Source organism: Hirundo rustica, chromosome 21 (genome assembly GCF_015227805.2).
Source record: "Hirundo rustica isolate bHirRus1 chromosome 21, bHirRus1.pri.v3, whole genome shotgun sequence".
Classification (NCBI taxonomy): Eukaryota; Metazoa; Chordata; class Aves; order Passeriformes; family Hirundinidae; genus Hirundo; species Hirundo rustica.
In genome coordinates, this window is record NC_053470.1 from 3,066,298 (window position 1) to 3,093,726 (window position 27,429).

Here is a 27,429-nt window from a genome sequence, read left to right on the forward strand (position 1 = left end):
GAAGTTAGCTATTTCCAATCTAATTTTAGGCATTCAGCAATAGGAATTCACCAGAGTTAGCAGAGAAAATTCTAACTCTGATCAAAGGCACGGCAGATTTCAGCCCGCTCCATTTTGGAAGCCATGACAATGTGAAAAACAGGCTTTTCACTAAGGTTTGGCATCTTAACCAGGGCTGGCAGTCACAGGCAGTGCTTTAATTACACATTATACTAACCACTGTGAAATACTGAGCCTTATTAAGATAGCCAAAAGCCTTCTTTAGAGTTGATTTATTAGAGCTTGAAATTAACTTTTCGCAGTCCAGCTCCAGGAGATGAGTAGATACAGAAATTCAGCTCTGCCTGCAGTCAGCTCCCCGTGGTTTTCTATAGTGCTCTTCCCAGTCCCTCCCAGTGCCCAGACACGGTGAAACACTGGGCAGCAGCAGCAGCTCTCAGCCTCTCACCTCCATCAGAAACATCAGTGCCCACCTTGTGCTTGCTTGGAATGGTTTCCTGCAAGAGTGGGACTTCAGGAAGCTACTTTGGGCTCTGCTGGCTGTGTGGCTGCCCCAGGCTGGCTCTGCTGGAGCTGTCCCACTCTGGGGTGTTTGCAGATGAGCGTTTTTGCTGCTCCTGACACAATATTTGTCTGGGATATCAGGATATTAGGAATTGTTAAAACAAGTCCATCATCTGTAGAGAACTGCAGATCTCTGCCAGCTGAATACGGGGAGGAGCTCCCAGCCTGATGGGATTTTAAATTTTTCTCCCAGCAACGTGAATGCATTTTCACATTTCCAAACTCCCAGGTATCAGTTCTCTGATTAAATCAGTGGATCTGGGGCTCCCACGTCTTGTGCTTTGTTCCTGTTTGATGCTGCAAGGCAAGGCAGAGGTTGGAGCTCCAGGTACTGCAAGATAAAACTTCCTCCTGTTGAGGATGGCAAAAATGAGGAGCAAGGCACTCAGTGAGGGAGAGGCTGGCACAACACCTGCAGTGAATCTGCATTTAAATGCTGCTGGGGTGGGAAAGCTGTCCTGTCATACTTCGGGTCTCTCCCCGAATAAACGTTTTGGCTTTCGAATTTGTCATCAGGGTTGCTCAGGAGGAGTCACATCTCCACATCTGTGCTCACACCCAGCGATTCTCTGAGGTTTTAGGCTCTGCAGGTACCAAGACACCCCTCAGCACAGGCAGTGGTGTCACAGCCCTGCCAGCGTGGGCTCTTATTTTAGAAGCAGCTGTGTCATTCCTTCGGGTGACCGATGTATCCATCAGCTGGGTGGGAAATGCCAAACCTCCAAGGACTTGCAAGGGAGTTGTTTGGGATTTTTATCTCCAGTTTTTGTTGGTTTTACTTTTTAATGACTCTGTTAGGCTTGGCTTGCCCGGGGAAGCAGAGAGGCAGAGCCCCCTTCTGCTCCAGACAACGCTGAGCCACGTCAGAGTGCTGCCAATTAAAAATAAAATGAATGACTTTGCTCTCTCTCTAGGTGACCTGTCTCCATGATTTCTTTGGGGATGATGATGTGTTCATCGCCTGTGGCCCAGAGAAATTCCGCTATGCACAGGATGACTTTTCCCTGGATGAAAGCGGTAACATCGACCACGCTCTGTGGTTTTATTGCCTTGCCATTCACTTGCTCATATCTGATAGTAATAATAATGATGCATGCTTTTGTTCTGGTTTTTAAGGCCCACTTCAAGGAGTTTAACATCCCTTTGTGATACTTCTCCAGTCAGCAGTATTATAATCAGGCAAATACTGATTGAGGTAGCCCGAGTCAGAATAAATTCATTCCTACAGCAAAATGTGACATTTTGCAAAATCTGGGAGTGTTTATACTTCCAATTTTCTCTAGTCACAGTCAGATAGATGCAATTCTCTTGAGAAGTAATCATCCTTATGCAGACACATGCATATTAAAAATGGAAGCAAGCAACAGATGAAAAAAAAAAAAAAAATCACGCTTCCACTGCTTATTTCTGCTGATTCAAAAAGCAGGGCAATAATTCCCTTTTTGGGGGCATGACTGGGACAGCACTGTTATTTCTTGTTGATACCACTGCCAGCAGAAGCCTGTAATAGTGTGAGTCTCTGGGATCAATTAAAAAAAAAATCTTTCATTTTACAGAATATACAGAGCTTGCTTGTAGGACATACCACCCACCCTCCCTGGCAACTGTACCCACCTGTCTGCAGTGCCAGTGAGGGCAGCAAGAGGGAATTAATGTCATTTTGACCATTCAAACTAAAAAAAAAATGTGGTCTCCAATCATCTAGGCTTGCTGTCCAAAGCTCTGGGTGTGCTGTGTAAGGAGCACAACCCCATCCTGTCCTGTGTGCTGCAAACTTGCTCTGTATTGAGGAACAAAAAGGATTTTTGGTGGGCGCCGGGAAGTCAAGCAGCCTCCAATCTCCAATCACCGTGTTTTTTACGACTCCTTTGCAGGCCTGATTTTATTTTAGTGCTGGTCCTTCTGACCTGTGTACTCCAGATGAACCCATTTGATGCTCTTGGGTAATTCAAAGAGAATTTCCAAGGTTCAGCTGAGACTTTGCAGGCAGAGAATAAAGCCCGTGTCAGGCTGGGGAAGTGATCTGTAAGCTGAGCTTCACATTTTTTACCACTCAGCAGTTGAGTCAGCTCCACAGGGAGCTCCACACTGGAAAAGAGCTTGGATGCAGTCCTGGCACAACAACTGGATGGAAAGCCCAGCTCATTGCCTTCGCTTCTGCTCACCGCTCTCTCCTCCAGCTTGAATTTCTCTGGCAGAAAGAAGCCAAATTTGCTGTTGGGAAGGCAGCAAAGGAGCTCCAGGGGTATTTTCAGGGGAGCCTTGCAGCACTCAGGAGGCAGATGAGGAGCCTCAGCATCGTTTCCCCACTGTACACACATCACCCTTCCTCCTTCCCAGGCAGATGCTGCCAGCAGAGCTGTAAATCCTGAGCTTTGGCAGATGAGTGTCACTTACTGAAACCTCGCCTGTCACGGGGAAATTTCCCTTGCCTGTTTGGATGACACACACCAGGATTGCTGGTTATTATGTTCGCTCTGGCAGGACATCAGGAAACAAAAAGAGAAGCAGCACAAGGGAGGATTATGTCATCTTTTTCCTCCTGGCTGCCCACCACAGCTTCCACCCTCTAATCCCTGCTGCTGAGCACCCTCCAGATGACATTGCTCTGTCCCTTTTGTACCCACTGGTTTCAGCATGGTGGAAATGTCATTTTGGGGACATTTAGAGGCCTTTTTACACCAGCCTCAGCACAGCCAGGTTTCCACCTCCGGCAGAAGCTCAGGGATTGCCTCTCGTGTGCAGACACTTGCCAAGGGCTGAGCTGGAGGAATTCCTCCGAGTCAGCCTTTCTGTGCTGGAAAAGGCAAAGCCAGGTTTCCTTCCAAGGAATTACTCCCCTGGGAAGAAGAAGATAAATTTGGAAGCTCTCGCAAAGACCTAACATGAAGTATTTTTACTTTTTAGTTGTTTTTTTTTTTTTTTAGTGAGTGGTTCAGGTGACTAAACACAGCTGCCTGACACCCTTTGAGTCCCCTCACAACATCAGTACTGCTCTTCATGTACAAAAAATGGGGGCTAAATTGGTGCTGGACCTCTACAAGCTTTTCTGTGACATCATCAATGAGAATTCAAGTACTTTTGAAGGAAAAAACCCACAACTTTTTCTACCCCTGATTTACAATCTCCAAAACTGATTTAGCAGGAGAAAAAACAAGCTGAGTGTAGGTTTAATTCTTGCCGTGCAGCATCCCTGGAGCACAAGGCCTCCTCTCCTTCACATTCTTGTGCTGCACGACCCAACAGCAAAACTCTCCCTCAAACCATCCAGAAGGAGCAGAGATGGATCCTTGGCTGGCTGAGAATGAGGAAAGCCTGGGGAAAAATTTAGGGCAATTACATCTTCGTAGATACACTGATATATAATTAAATAACACGTACATTTAGGGTCAGACAGCTTGCTTTCGGTTGGCCAATTATTTCTCTGCTCTGTGCTGCCTCAGTTCCATCGGGGACTCCATTCCAGGGGGTCCTCAGCATGGAGCACGTGGGGCTGAGCTGAACTTTGCCACGAAAAGCTGCCTGCATGTGGAACACGTAATTCACATCTGGAAAAACGACACGTTTTTCACATCTTGGTGAGGACGAGCTGTTGGAGGAGATGAGGTGGGACCAGCTAGCATCTGACAAAAAGGAAATCCCTTTTTTATTGCCTTCTTCTTAACCGGGTTAAGTTAATAACTTGAGGGGTGGAAAGTTCTTTTTCTGTTGGCTCTCAGTGTAAATAAAGCCTGGTTCTGAAGACCTGAAATCCTGGGACACGTGGAGGTCTGTTAGCATTTCAGTTCCCCTCTGCAGGACCCTGTAGATCATGTTTACATATTCCACTCTTCCTGGCCTATTTAATTTTTTAAGAAAGCACAGTTGGGGTTCTCATCTGCTCACTTCTTCCAGTACATAAATCTGCTGGGCTTGTTTATATATATACAAACCTTGCTGAAAGGGACGAGTGGCCAGGACAGAGGATGTGCTGTGTTAAAACCATTTAGTCCCCCTTCCTTTCTGCATCTGAGGAGCTGCAGCTTGTTGAGGACAGAAGAGGCTGATCCCAGCTGGGTGAAAGCCTCCTGGGGGCAGCTGCCCCATCTGCCACTTGGACACTTTATTTACATCACACCATGAGCTGTTTGCTGCCTCTCTGCACCTGCACAAAGGGCACTCATCATTCCTGTCACTGGGTCTTCATGGAAGGGCTACAGCAAATTAACTGGATTTCCCTGGCCTGAGTGTTCCCTCACTCAGTGCTGACCATTTTCATTGCGCTCATGAGAGCCAAGGGAAGGGGAAGGGCAGAAAACGTTTGGTAGGACACAGGTAGGAGCCAGCCTGACACACAGAGAGTCTCAGCACCTCCTCCAGAGGAGCAGAGCTGTTCTCTTTGCCCTCCCCTTGAAGAGTCTCCTTTCAGCCCTGGAGAACAAAGGATGATAACCAGCTTTTCTCTCGCCCTGGGTATTTTCTGCATCTCTCTGTAGACAAAGCACCGAGCTGCCCGTGGCTGTTTCCCACCAGGGAGCAGCAAGGTCAGAACCAGGTGGGTGTTGGAACCCTGGGCACTGAGAATTTCAGGCTTTCTGTGCTGATAGGCACTGACCCCCAAAAAACCACTTCATTGACCTGAGGTCATGGAGAAGGCTTCCAAAATTAAGTGATAGCACTGGGATTATGAGTGTGGAGTTTGAATAGAAGTGTGTAATATCACGCAGTGGAAAACGTAGAATTAAAGGGTTTAGAATATAGTAATGTATATATAAAGCAACATGGAGGGTTTAGGGCATAGGCCAATCCTTCTTTTTCACCTTCTTCTCCATGGGTCTGGGTGGGATTTTGTAATTGGGTAGAAAAATCTACATTGCAGGCCACGGGTGGCTGGTTATTGGGTTAAAAGTAAAAATAATATAGGTGTCATTTCTTAATTGGACAGTTTATTCATAAAAGGCCTCGTAGAGAGAGAGATGGGGCCATTTTTTACTTTGTTAGCTAGAAGTGCTGTAGAACTCTCAGCTTGTGAAGACTGTGATAGAGATAAGAATTGATAAACATCTGAGTCCAAACACGAAATACTGTCTCGAGCATTTAATCCCGACCCTGGCAGAAAAGAAGATAGAAAGCATCAGGTGTGTTTGTGTTTCCCCAGAGTGCCGGGTGATGAAGGGGAGCCCAGCAGGGGCCACGGGCAGCAAATCCTCCCCCACCCCTCAGAAGAGCTCGGCCAAGAGCCCCGCGCCCATGCGCCGCAGCAAGTCCCCGGCCGATTCAGGTAACCACCAAGATGGTGAGTGATTCTTCCTTGGTGTCTGGGTTTCACTGTGCTCAAGGGAAAAGCAAAAACTTCCCTGTGCCTGCAGAGGAAACTCGGGTGTTTTTTGGAAACGAGACGCTACGGGCGCTTAAAAAACATTGGGAAGGAATCTCCCGGCTGGTGAAGCGCCGTTGTGGCTTGAGGCTGTCCCACCCACAGCCTCAGAGCCTCCTTCCCCAGAAATATTTTAAAAGAGGTTTCTATTCCCTAGGCAGGAAATCAAGGCCCCAGAGATGGTCCCTGTAGATGCAGAGTGATTTAGGGTGGCCTCCTGTGTGATTGGTGATGATTGGTGATTATTGGTGATTATTGCACGGGTCAGGAGTGGCTCCCTCCAGTCATTATTTAAAGGAGACCAGTGACCTTGCAATGGCAGAACTGGTGATGGCTTTATTGATGTGACACTGAGACACTCATTCAGGGATGGAAGAGAAGGAAAATGGGAATCCTAATTTGCTGCAGCAGCTTGCACCATTTGAAATTGTCTCCCTCCTCCTTCTGTAGCAACCTGGGTTTGCAGCACATGTGGAGGGAGAGCTGCAGAGCTGTCAATCCAAGGCTGGGCTGCAAATTGCAGTAATTCTGGTAATTGATGGTTTTCAGAGTCATGGAGAGTTTCTGGGGTTATGATTGATCCATCACCTGCCTGCCTGTTCTGTTCCAAAAGAGCCCCAGATGTGGCCTCTCACTAAAATGGCCAAATCATCAATTAAACATGTCAGAATTCCAGGAGAGCTTCACAGCTTGAGTTCAGGTGTCCCACAGCACCAACAGAGGTGATAAAACCCAGAAATTCCTTTTCACCATCATGCTAACGTGCTGCATATTGCATGGGAACACCACACAACAGCAGGAATGGGATTGTTAGATAGAAAACTCTCTTGGCAGTAGTCAGAAGGAGTTTCCCCAGGAAGCAGCTCGTTTGTTTAGGGTGCGTGGGTGTTCTTCAGCTACCTAAAGAGACAGGGTGAAATCGGTTGGCACATGCCAAGACTCTGTATTTTTTAAAAAAATGTTTCTCTCTCAGGTGATTCTGCATTCATGAAGTTTTTCTTTGAGAATCTGTTGTTGGCTATTCTCAAACTCAGAGTGTTTCCAGGCTGTTTTCAGGATGTTTTTTGGGGTATTTAGGGGCTGTTTTCAGGCTGTTTCCGTGGTGTTTCTGAGGTATTTTGGGGGCACTTTCCAGGCTGTTTTTGGGCTGTTTTCCAGTTGATTTGGGGGGGATTTGGGGGCATTCTCAGGCTGTTTTGAGGCTGTTTCCAGGCCACTTTCGGGCCGGGTTTGGGAGTATTTTGGGTCATTGTATTCAATTCAATGTATTAATTGCCATAACTTAACCACTTTCACAATCCCAAATGCGTGCTAAAGCTGTGTAGGCACAATTGAAGGCACGATGCTGATTTCCAAAAAACCCAGAAGTAACATTCAGTGATGTGGGAGTCAGCTCATGCATGAGCAGCTTTAAACTTCCTCCACAAGCATCAGGTGCTGGTTCCCACCAGAGCCAGAGTTTACTGCGTGAACATAGAGTTTAATATGAAATGGCAATTATTGTGTGCCTGATTTAACTGATTTTAACCAGGCCCAGGATGGTGACTCATCTGATGAGCTTTAATGAACACACTTAGCAGAGCTTTTCAGGGGGAGATTAAAACGACCAGAAAGGCTGAACAATAACCAGTTCCTGGAGTTAAGGTCAGTAATGAAGAGCAAATCAGGTTTCTTTAATCTGTCCAGACAAGGGTCTTTCGTGCTTTCCTGTAATTTCAATAAAGGAAAAAAATGGCACTTGTCCTGCTTAATGAGAATAAAAAAGACTGAGCTCTTTCAGTACTGAAAAATAGAAGACTCTTGTTTTCTCAGGACAGAGAGAAAAAAGAATGCCATTTTGTATTCTTGTACTGAACTGGTAATAAATTAAGTGGATTTACACATCTTTTAAGAATCAATATTTACATTTAGATGGCATTTTTGAGTTATCACTTTCAAAAAGCAAAGAAAGCTGAATGAAGTCTGATTAATAAAAGATGATCTGACCTATTTTTTTCCCCACAGAGTCTCACCCATTTAATACATGAAACTATTTAAAAGCAGTTTTACTTCAAATATATGCAATATTTCTGCTTTGTATTCGCTCTCCTACCCATTTGTACCTTTTGTCTTTGCCGTCTTTCACTCTGCTGTGGCTGTCATGTGGAAACTCAGCAGAGATTCCTTGGTTTTGTGTTGTTTCTGTTCTTTCCAGCTCTTTTCTGTGTAGGTTTCTGTATCCTTTCTTCCCACCAAGGTCTGCGAGGCCACTGGGACATATCTGGGCACTGATGTCAGTGCAGGTTTGGAGGTCAATCTTTGGGTGAGAGGGGTCTGAACCCACCTCACAGGGAGGTGTCAGGGCCTCACTGTGAAAAGCTCAATCCCTTCAGGCAGCCAGAGCCCCTCAGCTCCCAGGATATCCAAAAAAGCGAGGCAGCAAAGCCACAGAAGCAATTGAAACATTATTTTGTTGGCAGGGTGCTTTTCTCTTACCACGCAGTCATTTAAATGAACGGATGAAAATTAAGTGAATAAATGCAGAACAAAAAGTGTCTTGCCATAAGGAGATGAGGACACACCCCAATCCTTGTATTCCCAAGGGAAATCCCTTCTCCCTTCCCTCACTAATGCCCAACCCATATCTCTACTTCCTCAGCAATGCCAGTGGATTTCTGGCAAAATTGGAGTTACAAAGCTTCTGTGTATTTCTAGCTTTAATTTTTCTTCCTAAGGAGTCAGCTTTGCTAAAAGGCACAGCTTAGAGCAGTGAAATCCGTACTGAACCACACCTGCAGGGCACCATCCAATTCCTTCTCCTAAGATGGCAGAGGAAAAATGGGCACATCGAGAGAGTCTCTGTGCTTCTGCTCTGATCCGTGAGATTTAAATGGAGTAGGGTCAGCGTGGAGTTTGGCAAAATTTCTTTAACAGACTGCTCCAATGAGGAGTCAGACTAAGCAAAAGCCAGAGCTAAATCTCAGAGGAGAGATCCAGGAGAGAAAAGAATGATGTCATTTGCCATTCTTTCTTTGTTACAAAACCATGAATTTATCTTACACCTACTGACATACCAAACGAGGGTGCAGTGTATAAAAACCTGTGCTGTGATAGCAGAGCTTATGATTTTTTAAAACCAGGACAGAGTCACAGGTACCTGAACTGAAATTTGAAAATGTCTTTGCCTTGCCTTGGCTCGGGGAGAATACGAGCAGGGCTCTGAGGCTGCTGCAGGACCTTAAAGTCTCAGTGCACTGATGGACAGAGGGACAAAAGCACATTCTCCAGGCAGCAGCCAACAGCAAACAGACCCGGTGTCCGTCTGTCCTGGCGGCAGGGCTGCTCCCAGGGGTCATTAGGGATGGGTGTGTTCAAAGGCAGCAGATGTCTGGGGAATGCCACACGGGACAGAGCAGCTTGTCCCCTGCTCGTCCCTGTGTCCTGCTCACTGCCAGCCCACGGGGCGCGCCCAGGAGAGATCCCCTCACCAAACACGGGGGGAAAGGTTCCTGCCCTGCAGAGCTGAGTGCCTGGAGGTTTGGAGGTGCCTGAGCAAAGGATGCCTGTGCAATCTGAGTTCTTCCACTCCTGAGGATTTATCTTTCTGTCCTGAAGGGCAGGATGGCTCGTGCTCTCTGAACAAGCTGCTGTTTCTACATTTGGTTCCTGCTGTCCTTGTTCTGCTTGTTCCCTTTCTCTATTTTCTTGGTGGCACTTCAAACCCTGACCTGGAGACAAAGCTACCCATGGATTTCATGGTCCTTCCTCTCACTCCTGTGGTGTACGGGCTCCTCAGACTGGGATCTCATTTGCAGAATCCTGGGAACCCCAATCAAGCACGGATTATTAACCTTATTTAACAAATTAGTAGAAATGGGTATCTTCACACATTCTGAGCACTCACTGTGAGCCTCAGGCCCTGCTTTTTCCAGTTCTGTTTGTGGACAGAAACTGAGTTCAAAAGATGGATCTCACTAACCTCATTTGCAGGTCTTGGTGCTTATCACCACTGGAAATTCAGATCCAGAGCCCCAGTCATCCCAGCAAACCTAAACAACACTCAGGGAACAACTCCATATGAGAAATCTGACTAAAAAAGGACCTAAAAAAAGGCTGGAGAGGGACTTTTGACAAGGGCACAGAGTGACAGGACAAAGGGGGAATGGAGTCACACTGAAGGAGGGCAGGTTTAGATAGTAAGAAGAAATTCTTTACTGTGAGGGTGAGCAGGCTCTGGCACAGGGTGCCCAGAGAAGCTGTGGCTGCCCCTGGATCCCTGGAAGTGCCCAAGGCCAGGTTGGACAGGGCTTGGAGCAATGTGGGATGGTGGAAGGTGTCCCTGCCATGGCTTTAAGGTCCCTGCCAACCCACACCATTCTAAAATATCTGTGGGGGAAGCAGAGGGAGAATTCAGCTTGCCTGGATCTCTCATCTCCAACATGGCAGGAATATTCTCCATCCTCCCTCTCATGTGCTCATGGACAAGGCTGATTCCTCTCCTGAGCGCAAACTGCCTCGTGCACGGGGGGAGGTGAGGATCCTGTGGAAAAAGGTGCAGGTGCTCCTGCAATTAAAGGATATTATATGTGCACTTTAAGGTAAATTGATGTTGCAGAGCAAATACAGTGCCATGAATAAGCCATAATGCACAAAGAATAAAACAGTGGGGGAAAAAAACACCAAAGAATTGAAATGAAAGCTGGTTCTAAAGAACAGTTCCTAATAACTGAGTGTAGGTGGGATCCTGAGCTACCCTAAATCATCAGCAGATTTCAGTGGAGCAGCAGTGATATGCACCACCTGGGAGCTGCTCTTTGCCTCCTGTTATTTTCTTGCATTTCAGTTCAAAGGAAATGCAGGCAAGTTTGCTTATGAGCACCATTCTTCATTAGCAGGCAGAGAAAATTAAACTGGGCTCCTTCATTGTTGCTCCTGCTGCAGAATTCTGCTGCATTTGTAATGATATCCATCCGTCTCATTCCATTTCTGATTTGGATGTCACATCTGGCTTTTTGTTGATGCTCATAAAATATTTACATCCCTGCTGTAGCACTTAAAACTCTCATTGTATTAGGGAGTTTCTGTCCTGCCCTGCAGCAATTACGTCCTTTTTGCTGCACACTGGCTCTGCTGTTGTTCCAGTCTTGTTTGTGGAAGGGAAATTGGGGTTTCTTGCGGAGTTGTTAGGTGGCATTCTTCAGCTTAGGAAGGATCAGCGACAACTGGAGATGAAGAAAGAGGCATTTTAGAAATTGGAAATGGATTCTAGCTAATGGAGATCATATCAGTCCTCTTGTTCCCCACATTTTCTTTAATAGGGAACACAAATTCACTCAGTGAAATAAAACATAGAAGAGATCCAAGTTCTTTTTTACCGAATTGCCTTCATTATTTGGCATATAGTTAGAGAACTCTGCTTTTTTTTCCCCGCAGCAGCCTGAAGGGCAGCTCATTTTGTAGTGTGGCACAGCTCAGTGCAGGGACCAGCAGGAAACACCTTCTGCCTTTCCAGAACAGTTTTTTTCCCCCCTATCAATAAAATAATGGTCTGAGGGGGATAGGGAGATGATGTGTCACTCTGTGCCCCAATTAGCTATAAATCATTATTTCTACCACCTTTTAAAAATATCCATTTCCTCAGTACGGTGCATTTGTGGTAGGAAAAAAGCTGTGTGTGATGAATAACCAACCTCCTCCTTCAACAGAGGGGGAAATGCATGGAGATGATGGCTGTGAAGGCAGAGCAGCCACATGGCAGTGAATTTCTTGCATCGGAGCTGCTTTAACGTGCTGGCAGCTCCTCCTTTGCCCCGGGGCTTTGAACACTTTTCTTTTCACACCTGTTTGAGCTCTGCCTTTGCTGCAAACCTGAGCTCCCCCCGTTTCTCACGAGGAGGGAACAGAGAAGAGGAGTGAGCCATTCTTAGGCATTAAAGCAAGAGCTGTGCTGGTTTTGCTCTCAAAAATACAGCATTCACACATTTTACTCTACCATACTTCATACTTCAGTCTCCTCCAGACACTCAAGTACTTGATGAGTTTTAAGTAACTGATTTGCAGATTCAGCTGTTACAACTGAAAGCATAATTCCATCGTCACTTAATCCCACCCACAGCAAACTACAGCCAGGGCATTCCAGGCTGCTGTTTGTCCAATTTTTAATGTGTATAATTGACATCTGACATTGCTTGGGTAGGATTCAGAATGTCTTCAGCCTCTGGTTTCCAGTCTGAGAACACAGAAATTGTCTTCCTGTTTTTCTGGTGATGTGTGCTTTGGATCGACTTGGCGAATATTTGTTGTGTGAAGTATCGCTCCCTCCATTTATTTTGTATCTCACTGTATTTTGCAGTCACCCTGAGCAGCTGAAATCCTGGATTTATGTTTAGAGCTATGCTGTTCACTTTTTTTTTTTTAATTTTTTTTTTTTTTACCTCCTGCCTAACATGAACAAACCACGGTGTTAAACGCTTGGAGACCTTCCATCTCCCAAAAGGAGAAAGATCTTCCCCTTGCTTGCCTGATTTCCAGCTTGTGTCTTGTTTTCTGCCAGCAAACGGGACCTCCAGCAGTCAGCTGTCCACACCCAAATCCAAGCAGTCGCCGATCTCCACGCCCACCAGCCCAGGGAGCCTCCGTAAGCACAAGGTATTACGTTTCTTATACCTTACTACACCTCCTTCTGCCTCAGCCCCTCAGATCTGTGTGGCACTGAAGTCCTGGCCGTGTCCTCTGCAAGAATAACAACAGCTCCCGATGTTCAAACAGCGGGGATTGGCCTTTTACCTGTAAAAGTTGTGCCTTTTGGGCAAGGTGGTGAACAAAGCACCGGCCTGACTCCTGCCCTGGAGCGGGTGATGTGTGCTGGAGACCATCCAGAGGGATCAGAGGACACAACTTCACCACGAGCTTGTACCACTATTTGAAAAATTCACTGATGGATGTGGTTTCATGTGAACTCTCCTGCCCTGGAAAGCCCCAGGTGTTGGCAAATCAGCCCCACAAACGCCACTGGAGCTCTAAGACATCACTTCAACGATGCTCCTCAAGAATTGCATTTTTTGTAAATTATTGAAGGCCGTGCTCTGTTTTACAGGAAGCAGGTGGTTCTTACAGCTGGCGTGGTGATTGTGTTGTGGAACAGTAGCTGGTCACAGACAGCGTGGCCGACAGGTAGCACAGCATCCTGGCAGAGATCAGGAAACCTCTGCTGCCTCATGGATAATTCATGTATTGATTTATTTAAAAGGTACAGCAGCTGTCACGGCTTTTTCAGTTCCTGTTACTCAGGGCCCCTCTGTGCTGAGTTCTGACTTTCATTTCCGTGGGTTTTTGCAGTTCTGGAATAGCCACACTGCTGCTTCCAGAAGTTTTCTCTTGATGCGGGAATTGGAGCTGGGACACAAATGTAGGTGTGAGAGGCACTCAGGAAGGTTTCTCTTTATCAAACAGAATGTACATCTCAGCCTGACTTTCAGAGCATTGACTCAAAGTTTTTGAAGAGTAATTAAAGAATTCTGGTGGTGCTGAGGTTTTGCAGTCAGCAGCCACGTGGAACCCACCGTGGGCCAGACTGCAGGGCTTGAGCTAACTCTGTTTAACAAAGGCACAGCTCAATCCAAATGAAAACTCTGCCTTCCTCAGGACCTCACTCTGTTCTCAGCTGCTCAGTCTATGTTTGAGAAAACACACCAAATTTAACACAGCGTGTCCAGATTTATTACTAATTTATAATTGAGAACGGAACCTGGCCCATGGTCTGAGTTCATCAGTTCAGTAGAATTAATGCTACAGACTACGTCCTGTGCTTCAGCAGCAGGGACACAAAATATTTTTCAAACTTTCCACTTCATTTAGAACTTTGGAGATGAGGATTTGTTTCTCGGGCAAGACAAGTAAAACTCACCTTTTTTATGTTTTATGGATGTTTTCAGCTGGCTGATTTATGACTTTCCAGTGCAGCCCTGAGACCATTTGTAATAAATGGTGACTTCTGAGGGCAAAGCCAACCCAGCTATGATTTTCCCCACTAAGTTAAGCCAATCAGCAAGCACAAATGCAGCATTTTAGGTTACCAGAATATTCATGCATCACTGTCTTTCTCCCAGGAGCAATTTCCTGCTTATGATGAAATCGCTTTTCTTTTTTGCCCTTAAAGCTCAAGTGAGAAATGCTTAGGTTGAGTTCACCACAAAGTCCTATTTTTACCTCTTCTTATATCAAGATTTCTGTGAATTTCCTTCCTGAATATTGGGGTTTTTCTTCATTTTGCTCACAGTTATTACCTGTGTGTGGATCAGAGTTCAAAAAGGTCCCAGGAGAGCTTTAGCCCTTGAGCTGTTTCCTGTACCTTGTCCTACACAGAACTTTAAACAAGTGGAATAAAATGGTTAAGCCCGAAAGGGACACTGGAAAAGCTTTACATTGAGCATTTGATCCAAATAATCAACTTGGGATTATTTTATTAACCGTTCCAACCAATTAGAAGTTACTTAAAATAAAGAATAAACCATGGAACACGTGATTTTCCTGGAGATTTGTCCTGAGGGCAGCTGCCAAACCAAGGTAAGACTCTTCATTGTGGGCTCAGGTTTAAAGAGATGTGGTTAAGGCAAGGTGCAGCTCTTTCATGCACGTGCTGGAATGGACACATTGATCCAGAACAACTAATAAAACACTTCTCATACTTATCCCTGAACAGTCAGGAACAGAGATGCTCTTGCTCCTCTGTGCAAGGAGCCTGCCTTGATTTTAGCCTGGAACTCCCTGGATTCTGGGGAGCCCAGCCCAGTCACCCCATTCCACCCTCTGAGCTGCCCACAACTGAACCACTCAGCTGCTTCCTTTTGCCTGGCCAAGGGAGGGTGTTGGAACCCTGGAGGCTGAAAATTCCAGGCTTTCTGAGCTGAGGGATGCTGACCCTCAGGCAAGCACCACATTAGACCTGAGGCCGTGGGACAGGCTTCCAAAATTGAGTGATAGCACTGGGGTTGTGGGTGTGTGGTTTGAATGGAATTGTGTGATATCACAGGGTGAAAAACTGAGATTTAAGTTTTTAGTACATAGTAATGTGTGTGAGTCAAGATGGAGAACTTTGGGCATTGTCTGAGTCCTTCTCCTTCACCTTCTTCTTCCTTCTTCTCCATGGGTTTGGGTGGTTTTCTGTAATCTGGTGAAAAAGGTCTGCATTGCGGGCCTTGGGTGGTCATTACTGGGTCAGAAATATAAATAATAGAGGTGTCACCTCGTTATTGGGTGATTAGCACTTAAATAACGTTGGAAAGAGTTAGAGGCACTCCATTTTACCATTTCTCTACCTTGCTACTTAGAGCTCACAGCTTGTGAGGCTGTACATAGATAAGAAACAATAAACACCCAAGCCAGAACTCGAAATCTCCGTTTCCCGTGTATTATTCATCCCGACCTTGGCAAGGAAAAAAAAAGAAGCCAGAACCGTCACAGGTGGGAGCTGATGGTGAGGGTTAACATTTTCCCCTTTCCCCCTACAGGACTTGTACCTGCCTCTGTCTTTGGATGACTCGGATTCCCTCGGAGATTCCATGTAGAGCGCCGCGGAGCGAAAACGCCCGCGCTGCATTTGGGATACAGCAAAGTACCTCTGCCAAAACAAGCAGACAGGTGACTGGTGCTTTCAAGTCAAAGGACACACGGTTAAATGTCATTTTTGTTCTGTGATTTCTCCTCTCTGTGCCACAAACCCAACACCTGCCAGTCTATAGAGATAGAGGGATACCATTCTTCTGAGTTACAGGGATGCAAAATGGGCATTTGTGAGAAATTTGGGGCCGACGGTGCCAGCGATTCCGTGCATTCCCCATTTTCTTCTAAGATTTCTTCTTCTGCTGCGACCATGTGGTTTTCCTGGCGTTAGTGAAGTAGCTGCCCTGGAGGTGTGCAAGTGAACCCCTTGCTGAGCAGTTTGCAAGCTGGAGCAGAGCAGATGACGTTCTCCACCTGTGCAAACTGCCAGCCCGTGCCAGCTCACCTGCTCCTCACTCACAGCCACAATTTTGGCACCTGCATTCTAAAGAGTCTTAGTTTTATTGTTTTAGGACAGGAAGGGAGTTTCTAGTTCGATGCTTAGTAAGCCAGCAGAAGCTTGGATGAGATTAGGAATGATTGTGTCAGATGCTAAGTAAGGTTAGTACAATAATTCAAATTATTCCAATATTGTTTGGGATTTTTTTTTTTTTTTTAATAATTAAGCAAAAAAAAAAACCCCATAAATCAGCTGAGTTATCTGGAGCAGAACACCTTCCACATGCAATCCAAGGATGCTGCTAGCTGGTAACAAATATTTATACCTCCCCTATGGTATCTCTCTATCTCTGTTTGTAACAGTAATGCCTTGTGAACAGCCAACACTGAAAACACTGTGAGAATTTGTTTTCAGGTTTGACACCCTATAGGTCACTTTTTATAGCAAAAAATCAATACACTTTTTATAAAGGAAAATCTTGTATCTGTGTTTCGGGAGTAAGGATTCAAGCTCCTTCTTTTTTATAGACGCTGGTAATTTTCTTTTGTTTAAAAAACATGTTCAGGAAAAAAAAAGTACAAAAAAAAAAAAAAACCAACCACAACTGCAGAACAATAATAACAGCAACTCAGTTTAGAAATCTTGTCATCACTGCCAAAACAGACACATGTAGGGGGGGGAAAAAAAGGTCAATTCAAAATATTGAATGTTTTGATAGTTTTTGTAATGTTTAAGACTGCGTATTTCATTTTTTTACACTTCAGTATTCCTAACTATGGCCAGATTCTCTACTTGTGTAACAAACAAAATGTTCTAAAACCCGTATTTTAAGAAAATCTTCTAAGTGAGAAAAACAAACTCGCTGTATTTAGAGAAAGCTTTTGCTTTTATTAATCAGTAATGCCTCCTCCAGAATGCAAAGTTCATCTCCTCACGCAGGTCTGGTGGTTTTTACTGCGCTGAAGCTTTGTCCTAGCTGCCATTGCCTCCCTCCCTCATGGAATAAGCTTTGATGAAACTGATTCTTGCAGAACTTTACCTAAATGAAATCTGTGCAATCAAGTCTTTGTTGCTCTATTTGCCTTTTTTGGTTTTTTTTTATTTTTTTTCCCCCACATAGACACCTACTCCCTGTTGCCTTGCAACCCCTTGTGATTAGGATGGATTTTATCCTTGTGATGATTGATGCTCCGTGAACGCTGGGTTGTTCCCAGAGCCACTCCACGTTTTGTTTGCTTGCATTGCTGGGATGAAACAATCTGTGCAGGCTGCATCTTCCGAGGCTCGTGCGATCACGCTTACAATGCAACTTTTTAAAAGAGATTTAGCAGAGAGAGGCCAGGATTGGGAATTGTCAAGGGGTCAGAGTTATCATGCACCAAATTTGCACCCAGTAGTTTTAGTGCATGATCATTTACACCCGGAGTTTTGCACAAGAAACCATTTGTCCTCACTGATAGCTTCATTTGATTGAGTAACCCTCTGACTGCACAACTGCTAAATAGTCATTTTAAATACTGTAAATAGAATCCTGGGGTGAGTTCACAGGCTAAGGGCTCGTGTTGAGGGTTTGTGGGGGGAAGGATGGTGCTGTGGACAAAGCTTGGGTGCAGTAGCCAGCACACCTCTCAGCCCTTGGCATTGCTGAATTTCGTGTCTGAATGGGAGCAGGTCTCTGAGTAACCCTGTGCCTCAATCTGTCTGTCTGTCCCTGCAGGGACAGCTCTGTTCTACCTCACTGGGGGTTGTGAGGCCAAATGTTGGTTAACATTTGTCAAGTGCTTTCAGATCCTCTAACAGAAGGTGCTGGAATATTCTGGGTGCAGATTTGGTTATGGGTGCTAAGTTTTGGCTGTTTAACCCTGTGAGTGCTACTGTAGACACCGGTCATGAACAAAAAAGGACTTTTTTAAGCATAAGGATGTCAAAGGCCTTGGTTATGCTAATAACAATATTATTCATCAGAGCTTTTGTCTTGGTGAAAGCTTTAGTGGGACAGATAATTTGACATGCTTTTACCCTCTCCCCTGTTTCTGTTGGTGGAAATCTCAGCGTCCCTCCCTGAGTCTCTGCCTTTCCAGGGACCCTGGGCAGTAGCCATGGATGGACTGGAGCTGCAGCTCAGGGTGCTGTCACATGGGGACAGAGGCCACTCCTGTCACAGTCAGCGTGAGCCTGTCCTGCCACCTGTCCTCAGATAAACCAGGAGACCAGCCATGCAGTCCCATCCAGGTTCTCCTGCTGCTCACTGCGGGACACTCACCACACATCCACCAGGAATCCCAAATCCTTGCTATCCTGGGCTGCTCTCTGCAGCCTGAGCTGCTGGTGGGAGGAAAAGGGATCTGGGAGATGCTTTCACCCAGTGTCTGTGAGTGCAGCTGGTGCAAGAGAAAGCAGGATCCCAAGGGAGGAATGATCCTTTGTTTGGATGGCTCTCGAGAAGGGGTTCTTTTCCTTCCTGCCAAAAGTTCTGCTTGGTTATTTGGAGATGTTTTTCCTGGTGGAGCATGACTAAGGAATCCCTGAGCTCTTCCTCCTGAGCTGCACCTGGTGACACCTCTAAAACCTGATCCTGCCAGCTCTCCCTTGAGAGTGCAGCTTTGTTTGCATGAGGATCATCCTGTGGTGGGGCTGAGCCCAGCAATTCCTTCAGGGAACTAGGGGGACCTTGAAAAGGCCTAAAAGAATTTTTAAAAAATTGTTCCATGGGAAAAATAGCCATTCAAACCAGCAGAAGCCACAAAGAAAACAGGGTATGAGGTCAAACTCCCAAGTTTAAGAAGCAATTTTCTAGGTAGAAATGCCTGGGCAGTAGAAGTCAGTGAGCATTTCAGCTGTAGCATAGAGTGAAGTCTGTATTAATGCCAATATTGCATGAGTTCTTGTACAGAAATGCATGTGGAATGTTACATACATTCAGAACTAGTTATCTTTGGCTTTGTAGGATCCCTCATCTAGATTTGAATACAAAGAAAAACAGTGCACAGGCATCAGACCTGAATTATTTAAACAGAAGGACAGCCCTGATTCAGGAAAGAACTTAAACGTTTAAATTTTAGCACATGCTTTATTCCTGTTGACTTTTCACGAGATTAAGCTTGGGTTTGGTCAGAAAGCTTTCCTGAACTGCTGTGAATTAGTAATTACTTCCAATATATTATAGCAATTCCTGACCCTGTGAGATCCTGGAGCAGATGATAGTAATTCCATTGTATACTCCAGAGTTCACCTTTCATTTTATTATTTTTTTTTTTTTTAATATTTACAAGCACATAAAGCTCCACATGATATGAGGATTTGCCACATTAATTCTCCTATAAAAACCCTGTCTAATTTGCCTCATGAGGCTGCCTTTAGTGCTTTCAGAGACTAATTGAATCACTGAGACTATATTGTTTTAAAACAATACAGTATTTAAAACCAAACTGGAGAAACTCTTAAAGTAGCAGGGCTTGTTTCTTTGAAATCTGCCTTTATTTAGTATAATTTAGCAAATTGCCATATAAAGATCCCTATTTCTGACACAGTCATTAGGAAGGAATAGCAGAGACTGGGGGGTTTAACATTCTTAGGCTCAGGTGTTGGTCTTGACTGTAAAAATCAGAGCAATGCAGCAAAACCTTCAGCCTTGGGATTTTCATCACTTGTAAAGCATTTATAATCCTGAAGTTTCTGGTTCAAAGCCTCATCTGGTATAAGATTTGGAGCTAGTTCAGTTCCACCAGCTAAATATCTTGAAGTGATTTGGAAAGAGTTTGATAATGGGATTTTGCTTTGTGGTGGGAGCTGGAAGCAGCTTTTCCCTACCACTGTCTGTGATTCCTATATCTGCAGATTATTTATGGTCTTCCCAGGTGCTAGAAACATTAATTGTGTTATTTCCATAGACAAAAGAAGAATCCTGCTTAGAAAACGAGTTCCACATCTCTCTCATCCTCAGCTAGCACATGTGTAGGCACACAAAAACCCACACACCTGGCCCAGCTGCTATTTCTCTTTCATTTGCTTGTTCAGTACTTTTGAAGGGGAAAAAAAAGGAGGTAGGACCAAAAGTTGTGCCAAACAGCAAAGCAGTGTTACACCCAGGCATTTCCAGTGGGAAACAAGGGCATTCAAGCGTTCATTTCTCCTTATCCATATGGATAACATTTTCTAGGATGCCGTGTCTTTGCTTTATCACGCCTTTGAGGTCAGCGCTGCTCTTCCTGCTGCTTCCCAGCAAAACCCTGTGGGAGTGCTCTGGGATTCCAGGCTGAGTCCCTACCCAGACACTGTTCCAGGGACAACCATCCCTGGAAGTGGCATCTTCTCTGCAGGGGCCCAGCGTGGATTTTCCAGTCTGAGCCTTCCCCAGTGTGCTGGGAGCGATTTTGTCGCTCACCTCGGTGGTGCCCCACAGCCACGCAAAGCAACCGAGAGTTCTCTTTCACTGTGCTACAGGCAGAACCATTATTAGAGAAGGGGATAAAAAATAGACAAGTAAAGTAGATGAAAAATTAGGCTAGAAGGTGTCTCCTCAAGCTAAGACAATCCATAACCAGAGAAAAGCTCTGTGGAGGTGTGTTTGCCACACGCCAGGTGCTGATCACGACCACGATGGAACAAAACAGCTGCTTTTCCTCGTGGAGACTTAGGCTCCAGGTTATTCTTCTGGTTGCTGGTGGAAGCAGGCTGGGACAGTGTTTGGGACTGGGGAGGTTTTTTGTAGAAGCAAATGGATGGCACGAGATGAGGATCTTTTTTGGGTGTATCTGAAGAGTCAGGTCAGTCTGTGCAACAGGACGAGTGCTTTCCACAAGACACCTGGAAGAGATCCAGCTGAAACCCCACCTTGGTGTGATGAGAGCAGGAAGGTGAAGACTTTAAGTGCCTTCTAACATCCCTTGGGCTTCAGAAGCAGGACTGTGCGTGTGCCCAGCAAGGCCTTGATCAAAAGGAGACAGGGCACACTTTGTCTTGAGGCGTTTAGCCCATCTCTTGAAAACTGCTGTCTCCAGGACCACGGATTTCTTCTGGCTGATGCCTCTGTCCCATCTGCATGAATCTGAGCCTCTCTGCAGTATCTCAGGAAATGTTGAAGCTGAGTCTTGTGTCTCACAGCTGCTCCTCGCTGTGGATCAACAGGGCTGGGTTCTGCTGCAGTGGTTGTTGATTCTGCTGGTCAGATGTTCTTCATCCTCCTCCTCTGCTCCTGCTCGAGAGCTGCTTTCCCTTGGTGCCTGCAGGTGAGAGGCTGGGAGCAGCAATGTACAGACCCCTCCTTGTTTTGTTTTGTTTCCTCTGGAACAGTTCAAGTCAGTGATGGTTGAGAGTCTGAGGCCAAGCTGACAAACCACGTTTTGATAGGGAGAGGGGAGATTTCCAGGGAATGTAAGTAGGTGGGTGGAAAGGCTTTTCCAGCGATGCCATTGCACAGCTGCTCTGACAGGATCCCAGCTGCAGGGCATGGTATGAGTACTACACCTGCAGGTGAAAATGTGGAGTTTTGGGGTCACAGGCCACTGTCCATCCCTCAGGACGCTGCTTAGAGAAGGTTAAACACATCAACACCTATTTTTGGCCAACAGATGAGCTTCTGAGCAAATGGGAATCGAACCCAGTGGATTCAGCAGTGGTGTTTCAGAGCCATTGGGGTTTCAGAGCTGTTGGGGGGTGGCACAACTCTGGACAGATCACTTCTCCTTGTGCCATGGTGTCCCAGTGCACAGAGGGCTGGTCCCAACACTTCCCCCCACCTGTAGGGTGCTTTGAGATAAGCAGATACAGAGAGCTTGATTTTAAAATATATTCCTTGCTCAGCAAAGTCTGAACACCTTATAGAAGCACGTTGTTATCTCTGGCAAGTCTCTCACAGAACTCTGGCTCTCTCAAAACTCTGCTGTAAAAACGCTTCAGTATTTGTCATGGTGAAAGACAGACACTTGATTTTTAGTTCTCCATTGAAACAATGGGGAACCAGCACCTTCCCTGGGAGGAAGGAGATACCCTCATCCAGCAGCCCATTTCTCTGGTGCCTGAACACGGCCCCCACTGCCCCTCTTTTTGTTAAATGTACCTGCACATATCAGGGGCGATTCGTGCTAGTAGTCAAAATACGAGCCTTGTGTTTACAAACAATGAATAAGTCTAATTATTTCAGGGGCTTTCTACCAAGTCAACAGTGGGCCAGGTGTTGGAAACCTTGTTTAGAAAGTGTTTGTGGCCAGATGGCTGCATGGGAGAGAGCTGCATTGCAGTGTCCTTGCTTAGTGCACTTGAACTCACCTCTTGTCACTCTTGCTCTTTATCTCCATGAGCTCAGGGCTCTCGAGCCAGTTTGGAGGTTCCCTAGGTCTGGCAGTTTATCCCTCAAACCGAAGAAAAAAAGGAGGATGCCCAAATGGAATTAACAAATCTTGGCAGTCATTAATCTGTCAGCTGATAAAAAGGAAGTTGGCATCATCAGGGAAAGATGCCATGATGGAAGACACAGGAAATGAAGGGAAAAGCCTGTTCCTTAGAGGAATGGTGGGGGATGTTTGGTGGGAGGTAGGTCATGAAAGGAGCTGGAGCTTGAGGGATCCAACGGCAGGGAGAGCACGAGGCACAGCACTGGACATGTCAGTGCCACTGATGGTGGGAATCACGAAAGACAAAAGCCAAGAAATTCTGGGCATGAACAAGGAAGGAGGTTGGGGCTCACGGAGGATCTGTGTTTGGTTTGGACAGAAGAGGAGCAGCAGCAGCTCCTGGCTGTTTGCTGGGAGTCACTGTCAGGTCCCTAGGCCAGGGGTAGTGTCTGAGCAGAGTCTGTCCCTCTCCCCCTGGCAGAAATAAGGCCAAACCTGGCTGCAGGCAGAACTTGGTGTGAAGCTTCTCCCCTGCTGCTGTTGAAGTCCACTGCCAGCATGTCCCACCCCTCAAAGGGAGAGGGAGGATGCAGCCCTGTGCTGAAGGACAGCACCAAGCCGTGGGTTGGGTTTATTCCCACTCCTGCCCGCGTCAGATCAGAAATAGCAATCACTGATCGGCACGCCCTGGCCTGGGCAGGACAGAACTGGCACTCTGGGAATGTAGGAGAATAATGAGGGCACCTCAGAGCCTCCCATCCCTTCCCACAGAGCTCAGCAAACTCTGGGAAAAGTGCCAGCCACGGTGAAAAGCCAGGACAGACTCCTCGGGGAGGTTTCCTGGGTTTGCTGTGTGGGCACAGAGGTGATGCTGATCCTGCCCAGGAAATGCTCAGCCCCTGTGTGAGAGCTGCTGCAGCCACCACAGCAATGGGAAGTCCGTGCTGAATGAGGGCACCTGTGTTTAACACTGGTTTTCTCATGAGATCTTTTTCCTAAATCCAGTTGAGTTATAGTGCTTGTGAATTTAATCCTAAACCACAGAATAACTGACTTATCCAAGCACTTTTTTGCTGTATAGTCTCGATTATTTTTATTGTTGTTGCATAAAGATTGTGTTTCTTCTATTTCCATAAATTCTCAGACACTCAATATAAATCAAATGAAACCCAATACACTTAATTTTCTGCTGCTTTAACCAGGCAGAAGCTCCTCTGTAATTAATTTATGAATCTACTTGGTCCAAGGTTGGTCTCCTGTTTCAAACACTGATTACTGTTGATAGTTTTTGTGTGATTGATTACTTGAGTGCAGATTCAGTTTCCTGGGTGACAGCTGCAGCCTTTGCAGAGAAAACCTCACTGACCCCGGTTATAAAGTGATCTCATGTATGGACCTCGAATAGCAAGTTATAGATGGGAGATATTTTGTATAGTTTAATTATAGTTAATGATAAAGCTGAAATAGTTTGTTGAAATACCTTAAAAGTTTTAGAATTGAAAATTAAACAAGGAACCTCAGCAAATCAGGGCCTCCTCCATATTTTTTGCTTTTGAAGAGTGTTGGCTTTATCTCACTTTACTCTCACTCAGTCTTCCAATAGACGTGCCCTGAACCCAGCAGGTTTATGGAACTAGAAGTAGTATTTCTGTTTCTGCCAGGATTTTTCTACTCTAGCCCCAGCTAGTACCAGGCAGAATAGAGATTCATGGTTGGCTTGGTTTTTAGAGAAACGCATCGCCTGAAATAAAAAGGAAGGTTCGGTTCATTTTAGGTGACTCATCTAAACTCAAGGCTGCTTTTGAATTTTATCCGAGCTGGTTCTTTCATCTCTCTTTGCAAGAGTTTATATATAGGAGATGGAGCTGAAATGGAGTTACATTTGCACAGTTGCAGAGCCCTGGGACTCACGTGGCACGTGCAGTCAGGATGGAACACGGTGGTGGCACCTGGTCAGGGAGAGCCAGAACCAAACCCTGCCCGGAATCCCCGAGTTCTGGGAAACCCACGCACAGGGTCCGACTTGGGAAATACCAAATGGATCCCAACCCTGGGTCCAGGCCCAGTTCTCAACATGACAAACTTCATTTTCACAGAATCCCTGAGAAACATTTTGCGGGGTTTATTTTTGTTGTTTGGGTTTTGGGGTTATGTTGGGGGAGTATTTTGGTTTTATTTTAATTACAGCATGGCTGCTTTTATCCACCTGCTTCCAAACACTGCAGAGCAGGTATGGGTGGACTTGTAATTCACTTTCCTTAGCAGGTGGCAGGTGAAATCCTGTGATATTCTGTTTCTCTCTCATGCTGTCCATACAGTCATGGGTGGGTTGCAGAACACACAGCATTTTTTCCTTTCTCTCCCCCTCTTTGAGACAGAGGAGCTTTTTCCAGATTTAGTGTGATGTCTAATGATGCATCTGCCTAAAAAGAAGAATGTCTAGGGAATTAATTGCACTGTTAATTGGCGTTTTTAGTTATGGTGAAACAGGAGTATTGAATGTAAGAACAAGGAAGCCTGTGAGTTGTAATTACATGCTGAATACTGACACGCGAAATTGTTGTTAGTTTGCTTCTTATTTAAATGATGGGTGATCCAAGCAGCTTTAGCACCGTGGCAGTCCTAGTACAGCTGTGATTAGCCATTAGAAAACACCCAGGGTCTTTTGGAAAGAGGAAACCTGTCTAGCCAAATCTCTTCCATTCTCTGAAATGACACATTCCCCTGCGTAATTCTCCGGATTTTGTGACACTGCCTAGTCTGGAAGCACAGGAAAGGAGGATCAGCCTGCTGGCTTTGCTGTCACTAGCCTTTGTCTGCTTTCTCAGCTACAAATCCCGTCCCAGGCTGAGGCGAGCAGCTCCCATCCCCTCAGCCCGAGCTCCTCACGCTGCTCGTGTGCGCAGAGCAGGAGCTGCCTTTGCTCAGGACCCTGCGGCTCCCAGAGCTGCAGAGCCACCACGCAGTGGTGCTGAGGGAGGGAGATGTGCAGCTGACCTGCACCCTGAGCGTGGGTTACTGTCTTAGGTCATTCCTTGAGTTGGTGTGATTTCCTCATTAACGACAAAGCTGCAATATAATATAATATAACTGAGAGGCCACGATGTATTTTCTCTTGTCGCTCAGAGGGCGGGGGTTGGAGGGGCAGCTGGGTTTAAAGTTTAGCTGGTATACTTTAAACTCTGTGTACATAACCTTGGAGGACACGGGGGTGGGAAGGGGTCCGTGGTTATTTTGGTGGGATTGGTAAACTTCAGGATGTTTTTGTTTAAAGAGTAAGGTATTTAATTAATGACACTGTACAAAGAGCTGTTAATTTAAATGGTGCTTTCGTTCTCCTACCCCAGACCTGTCTAACCTTTCTTTTTGGCAAGCCTGCAGCAATGCTGATCATGTTGACTTTTGTACCTTGGGAGAGTGTGTGGAAGGGGAGGGGAAATGCTTTTCTCTTCAGACAAATAACGTTGCCCATAGTTAACTTCCTGCTTGGACGCATACCTTGAATTCCCTTTATGCCGAATTTTTTATGCGAAGGTCTCCTCAAAGGGACAGAACAAGCAGAGGTTATTCCAAAAGATCTCAACTGTATCATCTTGTAATATATTGCAGCTTTATGCCAATGATTCCTTGCTTACCTGTACACAGTCCATGCATGTTTTGAACTAATTTTGCATTCTCCACTTGTGGTGAGTTATTTAGCATTTTAACCACCTTTTGTGCCATTCAACTTGTACAGAAAACATTTTTATCGACGTTTTAAGGGGAGGGGGAAGAAGATAAAAAGACCCCTTCTGCTCTCTAGTTGTAGGTAGAACTCAGTTACTTAGCAAACAGATGTAGACGAGTGGTTGTAGTGTTAGAAATGTTGGCTTGCTCGTGAACAAGCTCTTGAGAGTAAATGCATGGTCCTGTACCTCTCTTTTCTTAATTAGCTCTTCCTTTCCTCCTGGAAAGATTCTCTCTCTCTCCCTCTCTCTTACTCTGTCTTTGTCTCTCTCTCTCTCTCTCTCTCTCTCTCTCTCTCTCTCTCTCGTGGTTGTAAAGTACAGATTTGGGCATAAATAAAATGACAAAACGACCAGGTTTGAAAAGCAGTTCTCAACAGGTTCTCTCGGGGAACGTATTTCTCGCAGTGCCTTGCCTTGGCACGTTGATCAGATCCAACTTCCAGGATACAGCAGGCGGAGATCAGTGCCCCGCTGCCTCTGCTGGAGCTGGGGAGCGAGTCCAGCCTTTGGAAGTTTGGCTCTGGCGGAGGGTGAGGTGCTGCTGGGCCACTGCAGCTGAGGCACGAGCGGCGTTGGCCGCGCCTCGGCTCCTGGCGGTGGTGGTTGTCCCTGGGACTCGTCCCACGGCCCCTGATTTGCGGAGTTTGCACACACTTTTGATTTTCTTGCATACACAGCGAGGGGGTGGGGTGGGATATGGCAATTGTGTTGTTGGGGGGGGGTCTGTGGACAACTCCTGCTCCACACTCCCGAGCTCTGAGTTGAGTACAAGGGGCTTCTCGTTTATTAGCTGTGGTTCTGTTGGCAAAGTCTTGGAAAAGATGGGGTCACTCACAAAGATGCATTTTGTAAGAGATGGACTTAAGGAAACCCCAAAAAGCCGTGCCACAAAATCACAAAGCGTACCTAGATCCACACCTCTACTCCCTATGGCTCTTCTCCCTTAACAGAATTTCCTTTTGTCAGAAGATTTGACTAGGAAAAAAATTTCCATTTTTGTGAGGTGTTGTGAACTGTTTTTACTCCTTGTAATAACCATCCCGGGTCTGAGTATTCTTGTAATGCAATGCCATGCAGCAGAGAACCTGTCCACTTTATAGCTTTGCTCTCAATATTTGTTACTCATTGTTTTCTCATCTAAATGTACATTTGCAAGATGTGTGTAATGTCATTTTCAAAAAATAAAATTTGGTTTCAATATTTAGGCCGAGAAAAACCTTTCTGAGGCTTTTATTTGTCGAGTGTGTGTTGACTGTGACTTGGGAATTATAGAACACTCGTTCATTTTGATACCTCAGCTTTCCCAAACCTGCCTCACTTGTATAAATGCAGAAGAAAAAAAAAAAAAAGAGGCTGGGGAGGGAATTTGATGCTCCTGAATTAATTAAGATACAAATCTGCCTGACTGAAGCAGCCCAACCTGTGCAGGACCCATACTTTTGCCTAAAGGGATGAGCTCCTTGTGGGTCC

General features: G+C 45.7%; 1 protein-coding gene across 2 annotated transcripts in view; it reads left to right on the plus strand.

Moving 5' to 3' along the window:
- Positions 1 to 27,175, plus strand: part of DCX (doublecortin) — an 80,207-nt gene extending 53,032 nt beyond the window's left edge. Inside the window, exons 4-7 of one of the 2 annotated variants that reach the window (XM_040084123.1) lie at positions 1,479 to 1,581; positions 5,702 to 5,839; positions 12,453 to 12,547; positions 15,409 to 27,175. In XM_040084123.1, the coding sequence (XP_039940057.1) occupies positions 1,479 to 1,581; positions 5,702 to 5,839; positions 12,453 to 12,547; positions 15,409 to 15,465 (393 nt within the window). In that variant the 3' untranslated portion in view covers positions 15,466 to 27,175. The remainder of the gene's footprint in view (positions 1 to 1,478; positions 1,582 to 5,701; positions 5,840 to 12,452; positions 12,548 to 15,408) is intronic. The other variant, XM_040084125.2, reaches the window with a different exon arrangement.
- Positions 27,176 to 27,429: the final 254 nt, after the last annotated feature.